Genomic DNA, 10,345 nt, shown 5'->3' with positions numbered 1-10,345 from the left:
AAATTCCACAAATGGGAAAAAAAAAAAAGGTAAAATAAAATGGCCACATCAATAACAACAGAGAAAACATGTGGTTGATCACAACCTCAACTAAATTCTCATCATAGAAAACTTCAGCTTGAATGAGAGCAATTTTGCATAATTATAAGCAGCCCAAGACAGACTCTTGTGATACTGAAAGCGTTGCACTACACCGCTACCACATTTCAGCCTGGTATGAAAAGTGGATCATTCTTTCAATACATGTCCCTAATTTTGATACACTTCTTAAATTGTTTGTGTTGGCAAAGCTTTGGCTGGGACAGTGATTCATACAGGCAGCTTTTCTATTAATGTGTATGATTATATTTTTCAGTCTGAATATTTTTACCGTATCTCTGAGGTCTAGGAAACACTGCATACCCTATCATACTCATTAGTTACAACAGAGAAAACCTATCACTGGAGAAGCATAATCTCTCTACACTTAATAAATTAAGACAAGTTTGCTTAAGCACTTCAAGTTTATTACATTGTTGCCATAAACAGGCTAGAAAGATGAAATGTCACATATGCAAAGATAATTTGGAGCACAAAACCCAATATTTAGAGAGAGTTGCTTGGGAAAGAGAGAATAATTTATTGAGAAGGTGCAAATTTGCTCTGTGCTGTTGATATCAAAACTGCTGAATTATTAAATCAACTGTAGAAAATTGCATTTATACAGAAAACTTCTGCATTACTTCAAAATACTTTATTATCAAAACATGTTATTATTATCATCATCATCATCATTTTGAAGCTCTTACTAATTTTTGCCTGGGAGAAAAACTTGTTTCCTTAATACATTTGACAGTTTGGGTGCATTTCCAGAATCTAGAATGATCTCCTTGGCTAGGAAGCCATCTGGCACTTGCCCTTAATCTTTTCTACAACTTATATTGGCCAGATGAGCAACAATGTCTATTATTTTCACAGCTAGCTGCCTCAGATTAACTCCCTACATAAAATTAACCTGGTTTCAGATTTGTAAGTGGTCTTTAAGGATCCTTTGTACATGTTTAAGAATCTGACTTCAGGCATTTACTTTTTTAAGTGTTGACCACTATTTCCAATCTGAAACATAAAAATGAAATGTTTGAATTTTAAACATGCAATGTTTGGATAAGTTGAGGGTTTCCTACATCCATATTAAGTGGAGTTTTTCTTTTAAACTTGCAGTTATTGGTATAAATAGCACCGAAATTTTGGCAGTATGTAAATCTAAGAATATGGATTTGTCAACTTCAGCTCCCAAAACACTACTGTAAAATACTTATTTTTAGACCTAACTGTCCTAGTACGAAACTGCCCATCAGACAAATGCAACATAGAATAAAAGTTGAAAATTTTATGCTTTAGGTAATATTTTCAGCGAAGTATACCAATGGTCACAGAATAGTACTATTGATGTAATTAGTCTATCAGGCCACAGATGAAACAAAGACCAAATTCTGATGTAGAATCCACTGAATTTGTACTTACCCCTTATCTCATGCCATGCATAAAGCCTGGGCAAAGATATCTAAGATCTGGAGGCCAAGCATCCCTATTGACAGGAACAAGCTTCCAGTGCAGATAAAGTAAACGGAGAATTCAGTCACCTTTAAGAAACCTTCCTCTCACATAAGTGCTTGTGTCATAGCAAGGATGATGGTTACAATGAATTTCCTCCCTATTCAGTCTCCACCCGCAAATACAGAACTCAGTTTTGATTTATGGTAGGACACAAATATAGTCAATGAAAAATGAGAACAATAGAATAAAGAAAACTAAGTCCTTATGTCATATGATTTTACTTCAAAAATGGGAAGTAGGCCACAAAAGATGTCATTTTTACTTTACACATAAGGTATATACACTCAAAATTGAATGCATCTCCTTAAGCATGTAACGTCTTCCTAGCTTTAGAGTCATGACATTTTGAATTTGGGAGATTACCCTACTTACTAATGGGAGAGAGAGCAGAACAGAGTGAAACTCAGAATATTAATCCTATTTACATGTACAACAGAGACTTAGCTTTTACTCTTTCTGTGAGCAAGAATGTCTGCACAAACAAAACTATAGCGTGTACATACGGTGGCACCATTTTAGAGCTCCCACACAATAGTTGATTTCTCAGAGAAAATCACAGCTTTTCCTCAAACACTGTTCCTGCTCTATTTAGGAACTGTGAGGCCTGGGATAAGGGCAGGCAGAGCTTATAGAAACCTCGTGGGCTGCCTCAAACCTGTTTCTGCCTCAGTTGTTGCCATGGAGTTTTGTAGAGTTTGACAATTCAGGGTAATCACTGGATTTCATATTCGCTTCCCATCTTCATGTTGTTTTTCAAAGAGGCTCTGGCTAACATTTGCTGGGGAGGATTTCTCTCCACAAACTTTGCAGCCCATACTAACACTGTCAACTAGGGCCTTAACATTTAAGGAAAGGATGCTGCGTAGACAACTGAGGGCATCTAAGCTTGTCCAGGTAAGTCCACTGCCCCATGGAGCCTGGAAAATCCAGCATCTGTCAGGGTGCAGGTGTAAATTAGGTTTACTTTCTCTCTGTTGAGCTGAAGGTTAAAACGTGGTTTGGGAATGCTAAAAATAGTGACCAGAATACACCACAGGATGCAGCCACGCAGGTCTAGATTATATTTGGCAGTTCATAGCTGACCACGCCTCTCAGCTAGACCATGAGGCTGGCTACATAACCACAGTGCAGGAAGGGTCTCAGAGCTCCTCTCATCTCCCCACTCTATCTGCAGCCAGAGCGTTGGTTATCTCCAATTTCCATCTTGAGTCTGGACCATCTCTTCCTCATGAACTGTAAGAGCCCATGGCTGGGCACTAGGATACTGCATCTTAAAATGAAAAGTTATTATCTCCTTCTTCTCCTATTACAGCACTGTGAAGGAACAGTGATAACCTTTGTTAAAATGTGTTGTGAGAAGCAACAGTTTCTCCGTAATTTATGAGAGTTGTAACACTGACTTAGAATTTTTTATAAAAAACAGACCTCATAAAGCAGAATGTGCATTCGGGACCAGAGCTCTCAGAATGAGTAACCTTCCTATTGTATCCCAGTTGGTAAGAGGCCTGTGCCAAGCTCACACTGCTCTTCCCTGCTGCCGGCACATCACTGTATGTCCCTGATACACAGATGTTGTGAAGGTGAGGGAGAATTTGTGGGAGGCTCCTTGCTCAAGGGTTATGCATCAAGAAACCTAGCACCTCTGTCAGCAAAAACTGCACCATGTGCTGGCAGTACACTTCCATGTCTGAAGCCAAATTAAGACGGTATCACTTCTACTTGTCCCTGCCAGCACACAGCCTCACAGCCTCCCTGAATCTGCCTGAAACTGAGGGCAGGGGTTCCTGATGTTTAGCCACAGTGATATAATCCCACAGCAATGCCTTGAGGGAGACCTGAAAAGGGGATCAGTGGGTTATGTTTCCACCTCTTCCTGTACAACCTCCGGATGCTCTGTGACATACAAAGGCCTGAAGAGTCTTGGGCAGAATTCTTGGTTTTTACCCTGAAGATATCAGAAATGTAAATGTCAGAGTGTAAACATTTACCAGAGGTTTCCTCTAAGTGTGATTTTCTGCAGGTCTCCTGACAGTAATTCATGAAGTGTTCATGCAGCTCCTCAAGTGCCAGTAATCAGGAAAAGTGTCTTTAGCAATCATGCTGTTTAGTCCTGATCACATCATCTCTACCTGACAGGATGGTGGCACTGCTTGGACTTGATAAAAGCACCTGCAGCAGGTGGAGGCCTACATTAGTTGTTTTTCCTCCCCTGGCAGAGACACCTTACAACTGGTAACATATTCAATTAATAGGTCACATTATAGTTTTCTCAGGTTTATTACATGTTCCACTGACTTGAATGGGATATTTCTGTTCATGCATACACCTAGTGTTGCTAGGATTTATAATGTAATATGACCAGCCTGTTAATGCCTTCTGAGATGATCTGAAGCTAATCAGCATGTTGAAACGCCCTTGCTTCATGCTCTGGAAGTGCTATGGAAAGTAAATCGTGCTTCACATTCACTGTAAAAAAATGCTCTTTAATGGTGAGAAAGAGACTCAGAATTCATTCTGTTGGGAAGGAATGAAGTGGGTTCTGCTTACTCTGAAGTAGGAAATTCATCTTATCCTAAGGTCTAAGGACACCCTCAGAGATAAGAAGAAAGGACCTCTAAACCATGTTGTATGTTCGGTGGTGCCTGCCCCAGCCGAGAGATGAGAGTTGCCACTATGCATTTTTCTACCCACTTCCAACCTACCACTGCAGTTGGCATTAGCGGGCATTCCTGCCACTGACACCAATGGGTTGCACCCCACCAAATAAAAGCTTTTGAACTCCTGATCTTGGGTATTGCTTGAGAGCAAGTATGAAAAGATAAAGCACATCAGGTAAAAATTTAAGGTGGTCTTCATGGCACTGTAAGATGTATTTTCAATAAATCCAGATTCCCAAGAAAAGAACTCTGATTCCAGAATTTACTGCTAGAGCTGGGAGAAGCACTCCAAACTACACGTTCCTGTTTGCCCGTTTTCTGCTAGTACGTCAGGTAGATGGCTTTTTTTCCCAGAGGTAAGGCAGAAATATGAGTGAATGAACCACCTCTTACAGAAAGGAGTGTGCTAATGAAACATTTATACACCACCAGTGCAAAAGTCTGGAATTAAAAATTGAAAGGCCTATTCATATTACAATTTGCGTTCAGGATTGGCACTAATTGGCAATGCTGTTGGCAGTCTCAACAGGGAGGGCAAGAACTGAGTAAGCATGGAGACTTACTCATCCAAAGAAGTGGTTCTTCCAGGTCAGGCTTAATGAACATTTACTATGCAGAAATGGAAGCAGAGCACTGTTGCTGCCAGTAGCGTAACTGTATTATTTGGAGAGCCTTGTATTTGCCAGGTCTGTCAGTCTTGTCTAGGGATTTTCTCAGGTGCTAACCCCACTCTATCAGTGTGTTTTGAAAACTGCTTCTTGCAGATGTGGACTTTTGCCTAAATATGCAGAATCAAAGGGGAAGAATATTCAAAGCAGTATAAAACAGAATTTGATGGAACACTGCCTAATTTGAAAAGGCAATAATTTGAAGACAACTAATGTCATAAACCTGATGCAATAGCTACTGCAAAACTCGACTTTTTGCATTTGATCCATTAAAGCTACAGCATGGGACAGATGTTTGCCCTGCTAAAGCCATTGTTCCACCTCTTTTAATTTTGTCTTGAGTTGCATAGTCTTTCCCTCTGACTTTTCTCTGGTTTATTCAATGCACTGCTGCAATGTTCACTTTCTTTGCCTGTCATTTTTACCATATATCTGCTCCTTTGATTCCTCGCTATCATTTCTTGGTAAAGACCCTGATCTTTATCTTCAAGGCCAATTACAAAACCAATCATTACCTTCTTACGGGTCTTTTCATGCTGTCTCATGTATAGCTATGCTTTACTGACCATTTTTCTACATCTCTTCATGCTTTTTTGCAGTGTTTCCCTTGTGCCAAACTTGTCAATAAATCTGTTAGCCAGTCATTCTTCCAGTCCTTCAAGACCACACAGAGTGTAAGCATTTCCCAAGCATTAACAAGCAGGTATGTAATCAGGGAATTTTGAGATGCGTTTTATTTCTTTTCTTGTATTTTGTTTTCAGTTAGCTGACATTAGAGCACTGAGTAGTGCACATAGTGAAGAGCTGTACCAAACCATAGGACTATTTTCCTTAATTATAAATTATGCAAAGATTGTGTTTTACTTTCTATTTGTGCAGTGCTGAACACAACTCGTGGAGAGGAGGTATGATCCTACTGGAAGGAAAGGGAGGAAAGGGACATTTCCTTGCCTGAGGTGTGGAGGCTGGAGAGGGAAAGAGCAGCAGTGGGGTAGGAGTAGCCTGCTGTGGCTGTGCAGTGCAGAGTGGGTGACTGCTGCGTGTACTTGGGGAGGACAGAAAGGGAAAGCTGAGCAGATCAGGGGAGTGCTGCTTGTAAACGTACAGGTGGAAAAAAAGCATGTGAATGGGTGAATGTTCCCAAAGCTGAGCCTGGCTCCTGCTGTAGCTGAGGTTGGACCACGCTGAGCTACACGGTTCTCTCCCTACTCTCCACCAAATGAATCCAATGCCTGACAGGAGGTGCTCAAAGCTTATTAAATATGGACATCTTCTTAAAAAATGTTTTCAAAATGAAGTTCTCAAGTCATGCCAGATATTCAGTGTTTTGCCACAAAGTACATCACTGGTTTGTGACAGTGAAGTGCAAGCAATAGCCATTTTCCCAGGATGGAAAACAATGTAAACTTCTATCTTTGCTGCTTTTAGCTTCAGCTCCCTTTTAGCAACTATAGGCAGCATAGCACTCCTCTTCTGTTTAAGATAATGTTAGCAGAGCACGTGATCTGGCACAGTCTATAGGGCAGAGCAGAACAATACTGTCACTTGTCTTCTGTAACTCTGGGGTGATATAATAAATCTTGAGTGCCTTCTCAGATTTCAATTTATGGCATAAATTAGAGCAGTTTAGAGACTATTGTAATATGCGCCTTGCTGCCCCCAGATTACAGGGACTGTTCTGGCAGCTGATAATAAGTGAAGTGTAGGAGCACTTTGGCTAAGCTCTATTTTCTCCAGTCTCATCTCAGGCAGTAAGAGAAAGAAAAGGAAGTGACAAGGATCTGCAGTGTTGCTTTTCACCACCTGGCAATTTTCTTACACATTGCGAATTCCCAGGTAGGAAATTAAGCCAGTTGTTCTGCTATGAGAATGACACTAAACTAGAGGCAGAATCTGGCTGGAGGAGGTTTGGCTTTAAGATCCATGGACTCAGGAATTACGAGTAAATCCAGGTTTTGGAGATACAAGAGCTTGTCTGCAGAGCCTGGAGTACTGAGGAGGAACTCTTTCCTCTGATTAGTTAAAATTATTATAGTTAGCTTTGGAGTAGTATTATAAGTGTATAATTCATTTAGCCAAAATTAGTTTTTGTGTTTCTGCATATACCTCAAGTTTCCTTATCATTAGATGTTGTTATAGGCAAATTTCTGGGTCAAATTCTGTCCCTAGTGACTATTATAATCCTCTTCCCCAATAAATTAACTTCTAGCTGTTTTAAGGGCCTGATCTAAGTACTGACAAGAAACCACAGAGAACTATCAATCAGCATTGTTACAACTTAATATCCAGCTTTAATAGCTCGTTCAAAGCAGGGAAGGACTGCGCTTTGGAGAATGTTATGTAGTTATTTTTACTTCCACTGTTAATCTGATAATCCATATAGTCATTGTAACATTAAAAAAAAATTAAGTTTTTTTTCTATTTACCATCTGGGAATACTGGATAAACTGGTCAAATTACAAATCTGAAAAATGGGAGACTTGCATTCTGGTTCCTACTTTCATTATCTACGTACTGTGTTAATTAGAGCACATCAATAACTGGTCTGTGCTCACATTTCTTTTTCTATGAAATGGAGATGATATCTACTCTGTAGTGATACTGTGGGACTTTATTCATTACCAAAGCGCTTAATCTGTTTTGATTCCACAATTGGATTAGCCCAGGGGACCCTGGGCTGTACAGGCATAAGCAAATAAGGCTTTGTTGTACACAGTTACATATTTATATATAATACCAGTACATTAGATTAGGACCTATGTTATCATTACTGACACCTCAGGACAAAAAAAAAAAAAATTTCAAGAGAATACTTTAAAAGAATATTTTAAAAATTGGCAGGGCAACTAGGTTTAAAAGCCATTGAGGTCCTTAAAGATGAAGGAGTTGTCCAGGAGGATTTGCAAAAGCTTTCGGGTGCCTAACTCCTGTGATCTGCTTTGGTTGCAACGCCTCTGAAAGCCTGGCCACAAATCCCAATGTCAGTGCCCGTTTCAAAGTCAAACACCCGAAGGGACTCGGTTTGCTGCAAGATCATAACCAGGCGTCTGTAGCCTTTCGCACACGACTCGAAGCTGGCACAGCCGCTGCGATAAACTGCCGATAGCTCCTTTTTGAAGGAAGAGGGGCGTAGAAAACCCTATTGTCATGCGAAACCCCTGCCCCTACTTAACCCCCGGCATCGCCGCGCCGCGGAGCGCAGCAGGGCGCGCCATGCCCCTGCCCCTGCCCCTGCCCCCGCCCCCGCCGCGCCGCGGCGCACCTTGCCCACCGCCCGCCGCGCCAACCCCGGCCGCCCGCGGCCTCTGGCAGACGCCGCCGCCCTCTCCGCACCGCGGGCTGCCGCCGGCCGCTTCCCTCGACCGGGGCAGGCGGCGGGACCGGGCTGCCGGGGACAGGGACCGGCAGCCCCGGGGTGTCGCGTGTCGCGGCTTCTCCCCGACCGCCTGCCTCCGCTCGCGGCGAGGGGCAGCCTGAGGGATCCCCCGTCCCTCGCACCCTCCCCTCGCCAGCAGGCGGACCCAGCCCGCTGCGGCCCGCGCCGCCCTAACACCGCTCCGCCACCGGAGCCGCCGGGTCCCCGCGACGGCAGCCCCTTCCCTTCCCCTCCCCTTCCCGCCCCGTTACCTGCCACCCTCCCTCGGCGCTCCGCGCCGGGCCCGCCCCCCTCCCCGCGCCATTGGCTCCGCCCGTCCCGTCCCGGCCCCTCCCGGCCCCGCCCCACCCGCAGGCACCACCCGCCGCCCGGGAGCGCGGTAGGCGGCCCGGCCCGGGGATCGCCGCCGCTGCCGCGACGCTGTGCTCGGCGGGGCGGGGCGGGGCGGGGGGAGCGGGGCTACCGGGGCTACCGGCGGCGGGGCATGCGGGCGGCGCGGCTCTGAGCCCCCGGCCATGGCTGAGAAAGTTTCGGCGGCCCCGGAGCAGCCGCGGGGCGCCGGCCACGTCGGCTCCTCTTGCTCCGGCTCCTCCTCCTCCGGCTCGGAAACTCTCTCCGAGGAGGGGGAGCCTGGCAGCGGCGGGCTGGCGGCGGCCCCCGGCGGCGCGGCGGCGGCGGCGGCGGGGCGGCGGCGGCGGCGGCGGCCGGGCGAGGAGCGGGCGAACCCCGGCGGGCGGGCGGAGGACGACGCCTCGCTGGAGGAGCGGGATGAGGAGGTGCGCGGGGCCGGGGCGGCGGCGCTTGCTTCTCCCGCCCGGAGACACCGGGGGCGCGCCGGGAGCCCCCGCCCGGGGCGGGAGGCGGAGGTGCCCCCCGCGGCGTGGAGCGGCTCCGTGCCCGCCAGGGTGCAGCCCCTCGCGTCACCTCGCCTGGTAACCCCGGGGCGTTCTTGTTCCTGCTGCCCCGGCTCTCGCCCCTTCTGGCTGCCGATGTTGAGGGTTTTTGTATGGAGGGGGTATTTTTTGTTTCAGGAGGCCTTGTTTTTTGTAGCGTGTCACCTTTGGGTAGCGTTGTTCTAAAGCAAACTCTTCAACGTCAGACGGAAGTGATGGGCAAGCCCCTAAAGTACACTAATCCTCTTGGGAGAGCTAACGAGAGGCTGTGGATTATGGAGGAGCTCTGTGGGTGACACATCTGTAGTGTGATACGCGGATATGCATGCTGTTCCCTCCCCTCCAGATCTGTCTGCAATACCTTCTAATGGCACTCTTAAAACAAACCCCCCACTATGTTACAGCAAAGTGACCCTTTTGTGTCTGAGACCGATTCCCCCCCCCCACCTTGTTGCATGGTTCTCACTCCTTAAAGGTGTTTCTTGCCGTGACCCCCAAACCAAGCACATTCTTGTGTCTGGCTGCTGCTTTACTTCGGCTCTGCGCATAATATCCTGTATGTCTTAGTTGAGTGGCTGACTTGCCTTTTGTTGCGGTCAACTTTTAAATTTGCTCATAGGTGGTGGTTCTTTATTCTGTGCCTTTATGCGGCTGGATGTGCAAAGGTTTTTTTTGAAGACCCTGGCACTTTTAAAGGAATGTCTGTGAAGCGCTGGCTGAAGTTATTTGCAGCTAGTTAAGCTGTGGTTGCCAGGAATGTTTGCCTCCACAGTAATGGCTGTTTATATAGCTCCTGTTTTCCCCTTCATTCCTTGGTGCCTCCTCTGTTGAATTGATAGAACTGTAGGACAGCATGGTGAATTGGATCTAAATATAACTTTCTCTATTCCCTCCCCCCCCCTTTTTTTTTTCTTTGAATACTCAACCTTGGACCAGGTTCCTGGTCTGTTTTGACTCCATGACCCAACAAAGGGTGGAATGTATTTACAGCAAAGTCCATTTATGATAGTAGTAGAATGAATGTGGATATATCCACATAATTTTTTTTTTTATAGAGATGTGAACTTGCTTTATTCACTGAACTGAGTAGGAGCTCTGTAGCTGCTGTTAGCATGGTGCTCACTGGTAGGTAATTAATATATCCTGCTTCTTGGC

At 45.5% G+C, this 10,345-nt stretch overlaps 1 protein-coding gene across 6 annotated transcripts in view; it reads left to right on the top strand.

Moving 5' to 3' along the window:
- The first annotated feature begins 8,797 nt into the window (after nt 1–8,797).
- The window catches only part of MAST4 (microtubule associated serine/threonine kinase family member 4), a 319,996-nt gene continuing 318,448 nt past the window's right edge, over nt 8,798–10,345 (top strand). For all 6 annotated transcript variants that reach the window (XM_052776790.1, XM_052776788.1, XM_052776787.1 and 3 more), the window contains exon 1: nt 8,798–9,073. In XM_052776790.1, the coding sequence (XP_052632750.1) occupies nt 8,813–9,073 (261 nt within the window). In that variant the 5' untranslated portion in view covers nt 8,798–8,812. The remainder of the gene's footprint in view (nt 9,074–10,345) is intronic.

Source organism: Harpia harpyja, chromosome Z, assembly GCF_026419915.1.
Source record: "Harpia harpyja isolate bHarHar1 chromosome Z, bHarHar1 primary haplotype, whole genome shotgun sequence".
In the NCBI taxonomy this organism is placed as follows: domain Eukaryota; kingdom Metazoa; phylum Chordata; class Aves; order Accipitriformes; family Accipitridae; genus Harpia; species Harpia harpyja.
Note: the sequence above shows the minus strand (reverse complement) of the source record. Positions and strands in the feature narration are given on the sequence as shown.